General features: G+C 38.9%; 1 protein-coding gene across 2 annotated transcripts in view; it reads left to right on the top strand.

Annotated features, from left to right (window-relative positions):
* The window catches only part of MTMR6 (myotubularin related protein 6), a 34,837-nt gene that overhangs the window by 4,918 nt on the left and 12,547 nt on the right, over positions 1–17,372 (top strand). Inside the window, exons 2-7 of one of the 2 annotated variants that reach the window (XM_023190288.2) lie at positions 2,906–3,022; positions 9,228–9,390; positions 10,863–11,020; positions 11,201–11,329; positions 15,320–15,454; positions 16,420–16,533. In XM_023190288.2, the coding sequence (XP_023046056.1) occupies positions 2,906–3,022; positions 9,228–9,390; positions 10,863–11,020; positions 11,201–11,329; positions 15,320–15,454; positions 16,420–16,533 (816 nt within the window). The remainder of the gene's footprint in view (positions 1–2,905; positions 3,023–9,227; positions 9,391–10,862; positions 11,021–11,200; positions 11,330–15,319; positions 15,455–16,419; positions 16,534–17,372) is intronic. The other variant, XM_023190289.2, reaches the window with a different exon arrangement.

Genomic DNA, 17,372 nt, shown 5'->3' on the forward strand with positions numbered 1-17,372 from the left:
AACTCACATCCAAAATACAGAATTAGAAACCTATTTGTGAGGGGTGAGGGGGAAATCAGTTTTGCTCTCAGTATGTATAACATGGCTCCGACACATCTAGTGGAGACAGTATAGCGTAGTAGGAAGGTGTTTTGGCTTGGGAATCAGATCACATAGGTTTATGACTAAGCTATACCACTAGCTGCTTCTCGCTGTGTGACTTTGAGATGACTAACCAACCTCACCAAGTCCCAGTTTCTGTGGGGACAGTACTAGTACATACTATACAGGAGTTGTCAAAATTAAAAGAAATAATGTATGGTAAGCACTTGTCACAGCAATAGGCACATAATGAGACCTCACTGGTATGTGAGGAAATACTATCTGTGTAGCAGACAGTATGAACTCAGGAGAGAGGGGAGCTGGACGTACAATTTTGGGAGTCATTAACATAGAGGCTTACATAATGACAGTAAGTTCCCTATAGAAAATGGACCCCTGAGGAAGAGTAATAGTGGACAGGGGATGGACAGAAGAGGAATAAAATCCACATGGAAAGTGGTGTGATTGTTTTCCATGTATAGAAGCTTTGTAGATACTTGTGCCTCATAGAGAAGTTACAATTTGAGATTTATCATTGGAGCAAGCACAACCAGGAATATTTATGATCTTCAAAAAATCCACAAATTTAAAATTTCACATGGATTTCTTTTTAAAGCAAACTTCCTATTTAATTAAATGGTAATAAAATCAGCCCCTCCCCACTTTTAAACTACTTGCCAGTAGACTTTTTAATTTTTTCTGAGAAGCTATTTGAAACTCTACTGAATGATGTGGACACAGATTATTTGCTTGAGTAGTGTTGATACTTTATGGTAACCTTTATTTCCATATATCTTCATCCGTTGTCTTCTTGTTAGAGCCTTAAAAACTTGGTTTTAATAGCTTAGGAGATCATATGGTTTGGCTCTGTGTCTCCACCCATAAAGATAGGTGAGATCTACATTGCGGTAATTGCTCAGTGCTGGTTGGCCACAGTGCCCTTTCCAGCCAAGTCACGCACAATGAAGAGGAGTAAACAGTAGTTGATCCCATTAGTCTTGAAAGGTGTTTAAGTTTGGATTTGCAGTGTGTTGTAAACTGAAGCTAGATTTTTATTTAAGGAAGAAATGGTCCTAAACAATGAAATAAATGTTGACCTCTAAGAGAAATCTCTATTCAGGTTTATAAGTAGAAAGCCTTCCTCTCTCGTCTCCTGCCCTCCCCTCCTTTCCTGTTCTTTTTTGAGACAGAGTTTTGCTCTTGTTGCCCAGGCAGGATTGCAATGGTGCAATCTCGGCTTACCACAACCTCTGCCTCCCAGGTTCAAGCGATTCTCCTGCCTCAGCCTCCCAAGTAGCTGGGATTATAGGTGCCCGCCACTATGCCCAGCTAAGTTTTTGCATTTTTAATAGAGATGGGGTTTCACCATGTTGGGCAGGCTGGTCTTGAACTCCTGACTTCGTGATCCACCCGCCTTGGCCTCCCAAAGTGCTGGGATGATAGGCGTGAGCCACTGCACCTAGTTGTGATGAAATATATTAATATATGGGAGAAAATTATAGAATTAATGAGCTAGTGGTTAGCTATCTAGATGATTTTGAAGATATGAACAATTTAAAAAACTGTCTACAACCTGCTGGTACATATAAATTAACTTTTTTTTGCTTGTTTGTTTTTTTGAGATGGAATCTCACTCTGTTGCCCAGGCCGGAGTGCAGTGGCACAATCTTGGCTTACTGCGACCTCTACCTTCCAGATTCAAACAATTCTCCTGCCTCAGCCTCCCAAGTAGCTGGGATTACATATGTGTGCCACCATGCCCATCTGCTTTTTGTATTTTTAGTAGAGGTTTCATCATGTTGGCCAGGCTGGTCTTGAACTCCTGACCTTAGGTGATCCGCCCACGTTGGCCTCCCAAAGTGCTGGGATTATAGGCGTGAGCCACCGTGCCTGGCCCAAATTAACATTCTTTAGGTTGGTAGTGGTTATTTTACTTTTTTTCATAAGGATGAATAACACAAAGATTCCCAGCAGTACTCTCCTGCACATTCCTGGTTAGCCCTAGTCCCACTCTCCACTCCAGCAGCAACATCGTGTGTGTGTGTGTTTGTGTGCGTGTGTGTGTGTGTCTGTCTACTAGTATTCATAAAGACATACTATGTGCCTTACCAGCTCAGGCACTAGAGGAGGCCAAAGCACCATAGGACATAATCTGTACCAGGGAATTCAGAGCTACAGAGGAATATGAAGCCAAAACGTAAGTAATAACGAATTCTCTAATAAGGATTAATGTTAGGAGGCAGGATGTTAGTGAGTCTTGAAGAATGCTTGCCACTTAGCTAAGCAGAAGAGATGATTTTAGAAGCAGAGAACAGTGTGAGTAAAAGCCCAGAGGTGGACAAAAAACAATCATTGCCCTGGTATGGGATAGTGAGGAGAATATAGAGACTAGTTGGAGTTGGCAACCATTTAAATGTTTCCTGATTTAATTTTTCTGGTAGTTTACTCTAAAACTCTAGATAATAATATATTTATTTTTTGATTTTCCAACTTTAGATAAAAATGTTGATTCTTGGGTATGAAAAATGTTTTTGCTTATTTTTACTGCACCCCTCTTTCTTGCTACCCTCAATGTAAGTGTTACTGTTTTCTACAATGTGGTTCTCTATTGGTTACATTTGTAACTGTAAATAATCTCTATGTTATTTGTGGCTTATACATTCCCCCAAAAAATATATGGAATTTAACAGTAAGTATTAAATAAGCTCTTATGATTTTAGACAGAATGAAGAAAAAATTGAGAATGATGCCTGTAAGTCCTGGGCTAACAGAAAAATAATTTATACTACTTTTGAAATGAAAAATAATATCTTTTTTCTTTTAGGTAGAACAAGTCAAATTACTTGACCGATTCAGTACCAGCAACAAGTCATTAACAGGAACACTCTATCTTACCGCTACACATCTATTATTTATAGACTCTCATCAAAAAGAAACCTGGGTAAGGAGCACCGCAGCTGTACTGTTTATCATACTAATAATGGACTTGGTCTGTCATGTTTTATTTTGAATGTGTATGACCCAATATATAACACAATTTTTAATCATTGGTTACCTATCGCAACCAAAATATTTTTTGGTCTCCAGATCACTCCTGCCCTCCCTTCTAATAAATTAATTACAGAATGTGTAACATAGGAATTCTATGAAATACCACACTCTTATCTCCATAAATAATTTTGAAATACCTATTGTTCTTAGGCTGGACACGGTGGCTCATGCCTGTAATCCCAGCACTTTGGGAGGCCAAGGTGGGTGGATCACGAGGTCAGGAGTTCAAGACCAGCCTGGCCAACATAGTGAAACCCTATCTCTACTAAAAATACAAAAAATTTCAGCAGGGCGTGGTGGTGGGTGCCTGTAATCCTAGCTACTCAGGATTGTGAGGCAGGAGAATTGCTTGAACTCAAGAGGCAGAGGTTGCAGTGAGCCAAGATTGCACCATTACACTCCAGCCTGGGCAACTATATGAGACTCTGTCTCAAAAAAAATAAAAATAAAAATAAAATACCTATTGTTCCTTTTAATTTTTAAAAATCTAAAAAATATGTACATGTTAACAGATCAAATGGATTGTTTGGTATATTCCACAGTGTTTTTACACAAATTTTAATTAGGGTATTTTTTTTTTTTTGCTAGTATAAATATTGCAGTATGCATATACATGTAAACAACATTTTGTGTATTTATATGAGACATATATGTTTCTTTCTGTATATTTGCCAGAGTTCCTCTGGGATATTTGCCTGGGAGTAAAATTATGGGGTCTTGAATAAGCGCATATATAACCTTACTAAGTATATCACCTCTTCAAAATGGTTGTTCCAATTTATTCTCAGTAGTGTATTACACAACGTTGTATATCCTCAACAACATTGATATTGTCAATTTAAAATTTTGTGCCTATCTAGTAGATGTCCAATTGTAATGCTGATGAGCTGATTACAAAGAATTTACCCTTTTCAGATAAAGAAAAAGGAAAGAGTTTCCTTTTCTTTTTTTATTGCGTTGTCTTTTATTGATTTTATAAGAGTTCTGGGCTACAAATAGAATTACCATTCAACCCAGCAATCCTGTTACTGGATATATACTCAAAGGAAAATAAATCATCCAACCAAAAAGACGTGGGCATTTGCATGTTTGTTGCAGCACTGTTCACGATAGCAAAGATACGAAATCAACCTAGGTATCCATTAGGAGTGGATTGGATAAAGAAAATGTGGTGCATATACACCACAGAATACTATGCCCCCTTAAAAAGAGAACAAAATCATGGCCTTTACAGCAACACGGATGCAGGTGAAAGCCATTATTCTAAGTGAATTAACACGAACAAAAAACCATATACTGCATGTTCTCACTTATAAGTGGAAACTTAACATTGGGTACATATGAGCATAAAATGAGAACAACAGACATCAATAGACTCATAGAGGTGGGAGGGAGGGAAGTAGAGGAACAAGGGTTGAAAAGCTACCTCTTGGGTACTGTGTTCACTATCTGGGCTATGGGTTCAGTTGAAGCTCAAACCTCAGCATCATTCAATATATTCATATTACAAACCTGCACATGTACCCACTGAATTTAAAAAAAAAGTATTATTCAAGAAAAGAAATAAAGAGTTCTAGGTTATAATGCTTTGTCAGATGTGTGTGACGTAGATAGTTTTTCCCAGTGTGTGGCTTGTGTTCTGTGTTTTTTATGTGTCTTTCAGTTAAAGTTTATATTTTTAATGTTACAGATTTTTCATTTTTTTCTTTGTTTTTGCTCTGTTGTGACTTAAGAAGTCCTTTCCTATGTCAAAGTCATAAAGGTTCTTCTGTATTTTCTTCTAAAAGCTTAAGTTTGATCCTGTAAGTTGTTAATACATCTGGGAAATATTTTGGCATATGACGTGAATAGGGATTCATTTTTATTTTTTCTTATAGACGACTGGCACCATTTATTGGCTGTTTCATTTCATTCATCTTTAGTACCAGCTCTGTCATAAAAACATCTTCCATGTATGTGAGGCTTTGCTTTTGAGTTTTTTTTCTCTATTCGTTTGGTATACTGACTGCACTGTACCACACTGTTTTATTGACTATAGCTTTTAAATGAATTTTGATATCAAGTAGAGCATACCCTCCTAACTTGTTCTTCAAAATTGCCATGGCTATTTTGGACTCTTTGTTTTTCCTTTTCTGTTTTAGAATTCATTCACTTATTCATTCAGCACACATTTATTGAGCATCTACAGTGTGTTTCATATCACTATTCTAGATATTTTGGAAACAATAGCCAATAATAACAGGTACAAATTCTGCCCTCATGGAGCCCACATTCTAGTGCTGAGAGATATGGATAACGTCACCAATAAATAGGTAAATAAGTAAAATACATAGTGATAAGTGCTAAGCAGAAAAAGAAATAGAAAAGGGGGTTAGAATATGGGGCTTGTGTCTCTGTGCTTGAGAGGAAGAGACTTGGGCATGTTTCTGTGCCACTAGCTCTGCCAGGTTTTAGAACCTCCACTTTATAGATGAAGAAGCTGAAGCTCAGCGAAGGGGTAATTCATTCAGTGTTACACAGGCAGTGTAACATAGTAAAAGGAGTTCCTGTAGGCTGTGTTGTCAGGTAGCTTTGGGTTCAAATGTCAGCTCTGCTATTCACTGCTTGGGTGACTATGTCAGGGTACTTTTGGCTGTAAGTAAATGAATACCTGACTGAACATGGTGCCAAACCTTGCAAAGCAGAAGAGGTGGGTAGGCTTTCCTCAGTAGCCCCCCCTCTTTTATCAGGGAGGAGAGACTCTCTCAGAAGGCCCCCCCAGCTGACTTTCCCTAACATCTGATTGTTTGAAAATCCGGACACTTGGCAACTCCTACCTGAAAAGGAGGCAGAGAATGCAGACCCTAGTATTTTGGATCTCTTGAGGGAAAAGGGTGTTGCCAGTAAGGAAGGTGGGGAGGAAAGGCAGACCAACAGTGTCTGCCAAAAAGTGTGTAACTTTCGAGCTTAGCACCCACGTAAAATGGGTATATAGCATCCATCATCATGTAGGGCTTTCGTGAATCTTAGATGAGAGAAAGTACAAAAAACATCTGTGCCTAAAACATAGTAGTGGCAGTAAATCATAGCTGCTCATACTACTTTTCTAAGCAGTAGAATCAAGATTAGAGGTCAATTATGCCTCCCAGTCCAGAGATTCATGTTGCTCTGTGGTACACCCCTGTACTGCACATACTGTACTCTTCTCTTTCTCTCTTTGATTGTCCTCTTCTGATTTCCTGAAGAAGGCTGACCAATTGATACATGATTCCATATCAGCTGTTAAGGAAACTCACTTGAGATACTGATCTCGGAGAAGTTGTATTCCCTAGAGGCACTGGATCCCGTCTCCATCAAGAATTGCCAGAAATTTTACCAAGCCAAGGATTGCCAGGAATTTTACCTAGCAGTACCTTCTGAAATAATTAGTCATAATATCATCCACTCCATCTACCCCTCCTTTGTCCACTTGCTTCAGTATGTTCTCTATTATCCATCTCGTAGAGATATAAATGAAGGCTTTCCCTATAGCTATTCCTTCAGCTGCTAGGAATATAGTTGGAGGGGCAGCAAAAAGATATCTGTGTTATTCTCTACTCTCCTATTGTTGTCTTTTAAATGCTTTCTTATCAGTATATTCCCTTATGTTTCCCCTAAATGAAGTGTGTTTAGTATACTGGAGCCATAGAAATGAACATTTTAGATCCAGAAGGGGCCTTACCAACCTTCTGTCCTTTTCTCACTTTATAGTTGATTGTGTTTTCAAGATCACATAACTAGTTAGTGGTAGGACCAGGTTTCTTCATCATTTTCTTCCTGCAAATGCTTTTGGGTCTTTATAGTTAAAATCAAAACAGTGATATACAGGTTGAATATCCCCAGTCCAAAAATTGAGCACTCACACTCACATGGTGTTCAAAGGAAATGCTCATTGGAGCATTTCAGATTCCAGATTTTCAGATTAGGGATGTCAGTTGATAAGTATAATAAGTGTAATGCAAATATACCAAAATCTTTAAAAATCCAAAATTTGAAATACTTCTAGTCCCAAACATTTTGGATAGGGGTTCTCAACTTGTAATATTACAGTTAGCTTTTGTTCCTTATTCTCTGTTTAAATGTTGTTATTAGATCATTTTTGGTAACTTATCACAGTCCCATTAATATAAGTGATAATGGTGCTGAATCTTAGCCGTAAGTAAGGGCCATATATGTGTGTGTGTGTTAATTATTTGTTCTCTGTGTAGTTTTAATTTCCATTGACAGCTGCTTCTCATTATTGTTTTTCAAGCTTTTCTTGATTATTTATGTGCATTTAATTTTGCAAGTGAACCTTAGATTTAAGATGTATAATTAATATTAACATAATATTATAATTATATATGTGTATTATATAAATAATCATCCCTCACTACAAAACAAAGGAGATTGGAATTTTTAAACTGAAATTTATGTTGAATTTTTAGATTAATTTGGGATTAATGGATCTCTTGCCATGATTAGGAGCCTATGGTCTTTTGTTCTCCAGAAAAGTTTTCTATAAATATTTTAATAGGAGTGGTATTAAGAAAAAGTAGGCATTTTTAGTAGCAAACAAAATGTTATTGGTAGTAGGTGAGAATGGTAAGCATATATTTAAAATACCGTCAAGTATTGAATTTATAGTAGCACTTTTTATTCATTCATTTAGTAAACTGTTACTGTGATAAAGGAGGTATCAGGGATGACATCCATATTTCTGGTTGGGCATTCACATTTAAAAAATTAAAGTTGAAGTGTGTGATATATAACATTTGTAAGCTTTTTGATCTGAGGGGGGCAATTATAATGTTGCAGGTACCGTGTTAGGTGCTGGAGATGTAGCGTTGGTCGACGCTGTACCATGCCACCCGCAGGCCCTGGGCCTCCCTCCTGTGCTCATGGGCACCCAAAGTTTCAGCCTTAGAAGTAGTTTCCAGAGGGGCCAAGGCAGCCAGGGGTTGGTGTGTCAGTGCCGCCCCAAGCACATGTACAACCAGCTAGGTCACGACAGTACCTGGGCTCGGCTATCGGGACATGTCCACAGCTTTGCTCTACCACAGAGCAGGCAATGGGAGTAGGAACAGGCCAGGGAGTGGCAGCAGGCACTTTTGAACCTGCAGGGGGAGGGGGTTTCCTAGGCCCCCAGGAACGCAGGGATGCCTGGGTCCAGAGCCATGGCTAGGTGGCTGCAGCTGTGCCCAGGAGTGTGGCTCCTGCCTTGCCAACTCGGCAGGGCATGGGGCTTCCGCTGGGATCACCTGTTCCCAGGTCTTGCCTGCTGTGCAGAGCACGCAACCCTGGCTGCACCTCCCCCACTGCAGCTGGCTTCCTCACAGTGGCCACTCCAGACAGGCCGCTGCTGCCATCACTATGAAGGAAAAGTATAGCTTGAGCTGCAGTAAGAAAAGAGAGGGGGCCTAACTTACTTGGGAAGGGTTGTGGGGCATGTCAGGCTACACTTTTGGTGATATTATGAGTTTTGAGCAAAGGCCAGTAATGTGTCTAGAAGTTCTTAGTTGAAGAGGTAGAGTTACAGTATTCCAGTTAGTGGGAGCATCTGACCATGTGTGAAGGAGCTTGGTACATTTGAAGAGCCAAAAGAAGGCTGTTGTCACTAGAACATAGTCATTGATCGGGAAAGGGACTTGAAATGACTAGATTGCCTTCCTTTTTCTAGTCTGCTTTTCAGTGTTCACTACTGTGTTGTAGAAAATGGATCAGAGGGTCAAGCGTAGATATGGAGAGAGCATTTAGGAGGCTGTTTATTTATAGTAGTTCAGGTGAGAAACAGTGGGGACATTACAACTAGGGATGTGACAGTAGATATAGAGAGAAGTGGATAGGTTACAGAAACATGTAGGCGATGCAGTTCCCGGGGTCTGATGATGTATTGAGTATGTGGAGAGATGGAGGAGGGATCAGAGTGACACCCATATTTCCGACTTGGGCATTCAGTCATTTAAAAACTTGAAGTTTGAGTGAGTATGTAACATTTGCAACTTTTGTTGAGGAGGACATTCTTAAACTTGTGCATTCTAGAAGAGAATATTTAGTGCTTTCCATGTTGATGACCAGAATGTTTTTTCATGCTGTAGATATTACACCACCATATTGCCTCAGTAGAAAAACTTGCTTTGACTACTTCTGGATGCCCCCTTGTGATTCAGTGCAAGAACTTCAGAACCGTGCATTTCATTGTTCCCAGAGAAAGAGATTGCCATGATATTTACAACTCTTTGTTACAACTGTCAAAACAAGGTATTGTTCTTAGAGACCAAAGCTTAGATGCTCAATTTGAGATGGGTTATCTAAGATACTTTATTTAATGTTTTATTATTGTTATTTTATCCTTTTTTACTCTGACAGTCAGGTTCTTGTGTACTCTATCGCCCCCAAATTGGCCTGAAAGTAATTAGAAACTATTGATCTGATATAAGAATGGTATAATCGGAAGGGGTAATGTAAGGAAAAAGTAAAGCATTTATAGTAGAGACTTACAAAACCACAGTTTTATATTAATCTTTTAAGTCTATTGATAGCAAGTAGCACAACATATTTTTTAAGAGGGTATTTCACAATCAAAGAGAATGACTTGGAAATTGATATTATGGAATACAAAGTTAAGGAAGAAGGTCAAGGTCCTTTGGTAGCAGTGGAACTAAAATATTTAATAGATTTGAGTGGGAGATACAGAAGATGAGCAGAGAAACAAGAGAAGGTGAATTCTATTTGAGTAGAAGTAAGGTTGAATTCAGTCCTAAAGAAGAACTTTTTTTTTTTTTGGAGACAGAATCTCACTCTGGTCCAGACTGGAATGCAGTGGCGCCATCTCAGCTCACTGCAACCTCCACCTCCCAGGTTCAAGCAGTTCCCTGCCTCAGCTTCCTGAGTAGCTGGGATTACAGGCAGCCACCACCACGCCCAGCTAATTTTTGTATTTTTAGTAGAGACGGGATTTCACCATCTTGGCCAGGCTGGTCTTGAACTCCTGACCTTGTGATCCACCCTCCTTGGCCTCCCAAAGTGTTGGGATTGCAGGCGTGAGCCACTAAAGAAGAATCTTATCACTACTTATGCCCTGTGGATCTGGTGACTTCCTTCCCCCAACATGACTTGAATTATATGTTGGACTGGATTTTGGTTGAGCAGTCTGGGTTGCCGCCTGCAAGAGTGGTCTCAGAGCAGGTCTTTGTTCATTCTTCTCTCTGAGGACATAAGCCTGTAACATCCCATTGTCTCAAGCCAGAGTTTCTAGTAAAGATGATTCCCAAGCGCCCCCACAGCTCTGTGCAACAGTTGCCATTTTCAATCAACAGTGTCCGATAGGGATGTATAATGCAATTTCACGTTCTGTATGCTATCCCTAGCTTCTCATTATAATGTTAGTCTATTTTACATCTCATTTGGGAAAGTGATTAGTAGGAAATGTCTATTAGTGTCTTTATAATTTTACTTTTAAGAAGAAGAAATATTGCAGTAGAGGATTTAACATGTAAGTCTAACTGTATTTATTAGCTTTACTTTTGCTGATGACAAAAAATCCAATCTCAGATTGATATGTGTGCTTTTTAGGTATAATCATTTGCATACTGAATATCAAATATATTCAGGTATTAGCCATCTCTTTGAAGATTGTAAAGAGAAAAATGAAGGAAAAAACTGAAAAATTACATTTATTTGTAGTGTGTCTTATAAATTGCACTTAACACTTAAAATTTTGTATTCTGTAGGAAAATATGAAGATCTCTATGCATTTTCTTATAATCCCAAACAAAATGATTCAGAACGACTACAAGGCTGGCAGCTCATTGATCTCGCTGAGGAGTATGAGAGGATGGGAGTGCCAAATTCTCACTGGCAGTTGTCTGATGCCAACCGGGACTACAAGGTACCTTAACAACATTTTGGAGAAATTCAGGAAACGTTAGTACCAGAGGGTTAGCGAGTGTCAGCATAGCAAGTTGTCTGTGTACTGAAATGTGTTGTTCTTGCGTTTAATAAGGTTTCAAGGTGTTTAAAGAGGTTTTGAACTGAGATAGAATGGTTATGTTTTGTTTGATATTTACAGATTTGTGAAACATACCCCAGAGAACTGTATGTTCCCCGGATAGCAAGCAAACCCATCATTGTTGGTAGTTCCAAGTTCCGGAGCAAGGGAAGATTCCCAGTTCTTTCCTACTATCATCAAGATAAGGAGGTAGGATGCTTTTCTTTCGATTTTAGAAGTAAGGTATCACTCATCTTCAGGGTTAAGTATCTAAAATAACACTTTGTGTTTTTTTTTGAGACAGGGTCTCGCTCTGTTGCCGAGGCTGGAGTGCAGTGGCACGATCTTGGCTCACTGCAACCTCCACCTCTCGGTTCAAGCAATTCTTGTGCCTCAGCCTCCTGAGTACCTGGGACTGCAGGCGCATGCCACCATGCCTGGCTAATTTTAGTAGAGACGAGGTTTTGCCACTTGGAACCAGGCTGGTCTTGAATTCCTGACCTCAAGTGATCCGCCTGCCTTGGCCTCCCAGAGTACTGGGATTACAGATGTGAGCCACTGCCTGGATCAAGAACACCGTTTTTTACATTAAAGTATTGCTAATGGAGAAGCACTGGCTTTTTGTTTAATTACATTTTTGCTAATTTAAAACAAAACTACTCAAATATAGAAATTTTCGTACTTCTTGTCATCTTTTCTTGACCCTCACTTCCAGCAGTTAATTGAAAATAATACAGTTAGTTAACAGATAGGATCCTCTTTCTTTCCTGTGGTTCTCTTTTGATTCTGCTTATATTTGGGAAAACCAGTTGGTTTTGATAAGATGACTGCTGAGACAAGGGAGAGAACCAAGGGCATTTCAGAGTCCCGTTTTAATAGTAAACTCAAATCAAAAGGATTTTGCAACATGAAGCAGTGGAGGAGGCATCTTTAGAGTGAGATGCTGTAATAAGGTTTGCTTATATTAGTAAAACTTAACCTTTGTAGCCTGCTGATAGAAGGCCAGGAGGCACTGTATGTTAAGTGCTTTATATGCGTGTCTTCCTAACTTTGTAAGGTAGGCTTTACTAATTACCTGTAACTTTCAAGTGGGGAAACTGAAGTTCAAAGAGGGTAAATCACTTCCTTGTCTCACAGCAAGTAAGTTGAGGAATTCTATGCCATTTCTGACTCCCGGTCCTTTGTGACCTGGTTTTGTTTTCTCTGAGAACCTTTAGAATCTTCTTTTTCCCCAGTGTTCTGAAGTTCCTTTTTTTTTTTTTTTGAGATGGAATTTCGCTCGTTGCCCAGGGTGGCGTTCAATGGCGTAATCTCAGCTCACTGCAACCTCTACCTCCCGGGTTCAAGCGATTCTCCTGCCGCAGTCTCCCAAGTAGCTGGGATTATAGGCACCTGTCACCATGCCCAGCCAATTTTTGTATTTGTAGTGGAGACGGGGTTTCGCCATGTTGGCCAGTCTGGTCTTGAACTCCTGACGTCAAGTGATCCACCTGCCTCGGCCTCCCAAAGTGCTAAGATTACAGGTGTGAGCCACCGTGCCCTGCCTGTTCTGAAATTTCATCCAGAAACTCAGGTCTCAATTTTGGGAATTTGCTTCTCTATTTCTTTGATAGTTTCCTCTCTTCTTTTAATTTTCTTTGTACTTTTAATTTATTAGTTGACAATTGGGCTTTGTAGAATAAACTTCTACTTTCTTTTTTTTAAAACTTTCTCCTTTATTTTTCTTATTTTTTGTATTTTCTGGAAGATTTCCTCAACCTTATCTCCAGTCTGTGTCTTAGATCCTTTTTTTTTTGCTGTGGTGTTTTTAATATCTGAGAGCTTTTCCTATTTTCTGAAATTTTTTAAGATAGTTTTCTATTCTTGAATGTGATGTTTTAATTCTTTGAAGATGTTAAAGATTTTTTAAAAAGTCTCATGCTTCCCACATTAGTTATTGTTTTGCTAAGAGTTCCATTTTTTTCTGTTTATTTAGTGTTTTTGTCTTTCATGTCTTTCAAATACCTGTTTCTTGGCCAACATCTCATATTTAAGCTGTTTTGAAGTTTGTGTGCAGGAATGGTTCGTATCTTGGGATTCTTTCTTTTTTTTTTCTTTTTCTTTTTTTTTTTTTTTTTGAGACAAGGTCTCGCTTTGTCTCCCAAGCTGGCGTGCAGTGGCACAATCTCGGCTCACTGCAACCTCTGCCTCCCGGGTTCCAGTGATTCTCCTACCTCAGCCTCCAGAGTAGCTGGGATTACAGGCGCGTGCCACCACGTCTGGCTCATTTTTAGATTCTTAGTAAAGATAGGTAGGATTTCACCATTTGGCCAGGATGGTCTCGAACTGCTGACCTCAGGTGATACACCCGCCCCGGCCTCCCAAAATGCTGGGATTGCAGGTGTAAGCCACCATGCCTGGCTTTGGGATTCTTTCTGTTGTATAAGTTGGTTTCCTTAAAGAAGAAACCTCTAATTTTGGTCCCAATGTGTATAGTAAGTCTGGCCGTGATCCAAGGGTGAAAAGAATGGCGGCAGGGTCTCACATTTTGTTATGTAGACTTTACTTAATGCTCCCAGTTTTTGTGAGTATAGGGCTTCACCCCTGCTCACAGCTGTGTGTATTGTCTATAGGGTCTTCAGGTTCATCCTCATCATAGAATAAACCTTGTCTTCAAGGTAAGGGAGAGTCTGATGGTCTTAGCTAGCCCTCATGCACACATTCCACCAGTTCTCCTTTTTTTCAGTTATATCCCTGCTCAAGCCTTCAGAGGTTTTGAGCCTTTTGGGATTTTGCTGCACAAAATACCTTGCTTCTTATTGACTTAAGGGAGTTAGCAGCTTTCTTTGTCCTGTAAAATTGGGTATCACTTGCTAGTCAGCTATCATCTCCCCAAATTTTATTGACGTCTGTATGTCTTTTTTCCCATTCTCTTTGTCCCTGTGGTTTTATACATTTTAACTTTCTTTATTAGAACCTGACTTGGATTTTGGGAAGGAGCAGAGGCAAAGGGGTAAGGGTTTAGACAGAAATTTCTAATCTACTTTTCACAAATAAATCATAGAGAGGTTAAATGGTTATGGCCTCTCGACACAGCCATATGTGTAAACATTGTTTATTGGAAAGTTGGGCTGAAAATAGTTATTCAGTGAACAACTTAACAAATCAGAAAGTAGGTCTGAAAAGAATTTAATTAGGCAATACTCATTTTCTACTATTTTATCATATTTTCATGGTTTTATTTTGTGAGTTTAAAATATGCAATTGTGTGAATTTGTATGTATTTTTGTTTTCCATTGGAGAAAAAGTATATGGGTCTAAATCTTTTAAATCTTTTTTTAGGACTTTAAACAATAGTAGGCTGGGTATGATGGCTTATGCCTGTAATCCCAGCATGTTGAGAGGCTGAGGTGGACAGATTGCTTGAGCCCAGCAGTTGACAACCAGCCTGGGCAACATGGCAAAAACCCGTCTTAACAAAAAATACAAAAATTAGTCAAGCACAGTGGTGTGTTCCTGTAGTCCCAGCTACTCTGGAGGCTAAGTTGGAAGGATTGTTTGAGCCCAGGAGGTCAAGGCTGCAGTAAGCTGTGATCGCACCACTGCATTCCAGTCTCAAAAACCAACCAACCAAACAAAAAAGAGTAAATAATGAATCCAACCATTCACTACTTATATTTTCTTGCTCTATTCGATTGACTGTATTTTAACCCAAATTTGAATTGAAGCTCATTTTTCTCATTTTATATTAAGATTGCTGATTTCTAATTAGAGATCTTAAAGCCTTTAGAAAGTAAAAGTTCCAATGATGCTACTTAAAAATTCTTGTTCTATTTTTATTGACTAATCTTTTACTTGAACGTCAGTTGGAAGTATCCTGTAATCTAAATGGAACGCAGAATGCAGGTATCTTAACAGTAGGTTACTTAACAGAAGGTTACTTAACAGAGAATTGACTGGGTGTTATTTCTTAGGACCCAGGGTTTTTTCATCAAACTAGATAAGGAGGTATTTAGTTTTCTTATGAGAAGAGAATATTGGGAAAACTTAGGGAATGTCAAGATATTGAAGTAGTATTTAATTCAAAGAGGATCTTAAAGTTAATGCCTCCTAATTCTTATATTTGATTTTAACACTTCTGGCTTTTTTTTTTGCAAGCATTTTTAAAGATACATTTTAGAGATATTTGCATAATCTGTTTTCTGTTCTTTAAAAAAATAGGCTGCCATTTGTCGCTGTAGTCAACCACTCTCTGGGTTCAGTGCCAGGTGCCTGGAGGATGAACATTTGCTTCAAGCCATTAGTAAAGCCAATCCAGTTAATCGCTATATGTATGTCGTGGATACCAGGCCAAAAGTATGTATTTTAAATACGGTACAGTCTGCTGGTTTAATTAATTATCTTTATTACTTTACTTAATGAGAGTTAATAAACTTGCCCATATTTAAAATATCTGAATCCTAGTTTGAAATTAACTAAGGTTAATCATACTAAGGAAATCAATCCTTTATTTAAAGGATACCAGTTTAGAAGACCAATTTCTGAGTAGCTCATGATGATTTCTTATGTCTTCTGATATATATAAATTCAGGAAAGCTGAATTGTATATTGAGAACTCTTGCTAGTATTTAAGTCTTGTGTTATTGTGAAGAAATAATAAAACGTGTGTTGTGAAAAATAAATTGTTACTATTCTTTTTTTTTTTTTTTTTAAAGACAGAGTTGCGCTCTGTCACCCTGGAGTGCAGTGGTGTGATCTCAGCTGACTGCAACCTCTGCCTGCCCGGTTCAAGCAATTCTCCTGCTTCATCCTCCTGAGTAGCTGGTATTACAGGCACGCACCACCATGCCTGGCTAATTTTTTGTATTTTTAGTAGAGATGGGGTTTCACCATGTTGGCCAGGCTGGTCTCGAACTCCAGGCCTCAAATGATCCACCCACCTCAGTTGACCTCCCAAAGTGCTGGGATTACAGGCATGAGCCACTGCGCCCATTCTAAATTCTTATTATTCTTTTTAGTAGAATTTTCAATTGGCAAAACATTTTTATGCTAAAATAATGGATTTTAGCTTGAAATATTCAAGAAAATAAGGAAAACAGTTAACTTAGGAAACAATTTGAACCAGAGAATTGTAAATAGTGAACAGGAATTTGGGTTCTCTTAGGCATCTGCGCTATGGGGCCAAATTGTTATCACTGGGACAAATGTCAGAGTCCCGTCTTTTTATTAACATAAACAAGCAATTCATATACGATCCTGAAACTAAAATAATTAAAATCCTCAGTGGTAATAGCTAACATTACTTTTAATTTCTGTTATAGCATCGCATGCAGAGCTGGTGGGCTACACAAAAGGACATTGGCAGAATTATAGTGAGAATTTCTTCAAAAATCCGGAATGATGAGAAAATAAGAGAAAGCAATGAGAAAAAGCGAGTGAGCAATATAGAACGCAAGTGGTTTTTAGGCAGCTTTGTGAAGGGAATGGTCACTATTTTAGACGTGATTCTCATCATTATGCAGTTTCACAAAAGAAAATTTAGAAAACAGAAGAAGAGATTAAGTTGAGTAAATTGCACTTTGGGAGGCCAAAGCGGGTGGATCACCTGAGGTCAGGAGTTTGAGACCAGCCTGACCAACATGGAGAAACTCTGTCTGTACTAAAAATACATAATTAGCCGGGCATGATGGCGAATGCCTATAATCCCAGCTACTCAGGGAGCTGAGGCAGGAGAATCGCTTGAACCTGGGAGGCGAAGGTTGTGGTGAGCCGAGATCACGCCATTGCACTCCAGCCTGGGCAACAAGAGCGAAACTCTGTCTCAAAAAAAAAAAAAAAATTATTTGGCCGGGCATAGTGGTTCACACCTGTAATCCCAGCACTTTGGAAGGCTGAGGTGGGTGGATCACCTGAGGTCAGGAGTTCCAGAGCAGCCTGGCCAACATGGCGAAACCCCGTCTGTACTAAAAATATAAAAAATTAGCTTGGCGCGATGGCAGGCGTCTGTAGTACCAGCTACTTGGGAGGCTGAGGCACGAGAATTGCTTGAACCCAGGAGGCAGAGGTTGCAGTGAGCCAAGATCGTGCCATTGCACTCCAGACTGGGTGACAAAAAATATATATAATTATTATTATTATTATTTAAAAATAGAAATTGATAACTTTGATAATCTTTTATTAAAAATAAAAGACTTTATTAGGAGTTGAGAGTGTTGGTGATCTTTAAGAAAAATTCTAGAACACTTTTTCGATAATAGTAGATATAAAAGGCTAT

This window comes from Piliocolobus tephrosceles, chromosome X (assembly GCF_002776525.5).
Source record: "Piliocolobus tephrosceles isolate RC106 chromosome X, ASM277652v3, whole genome shotgun sequence".
Classification (NCBI taxonomy): Eukaryota; Metazoa; Chordata; class Mammalia; order Primates; family Cercopithecidae; genus Piliocolobus; species Piliocolobus tephrosceles.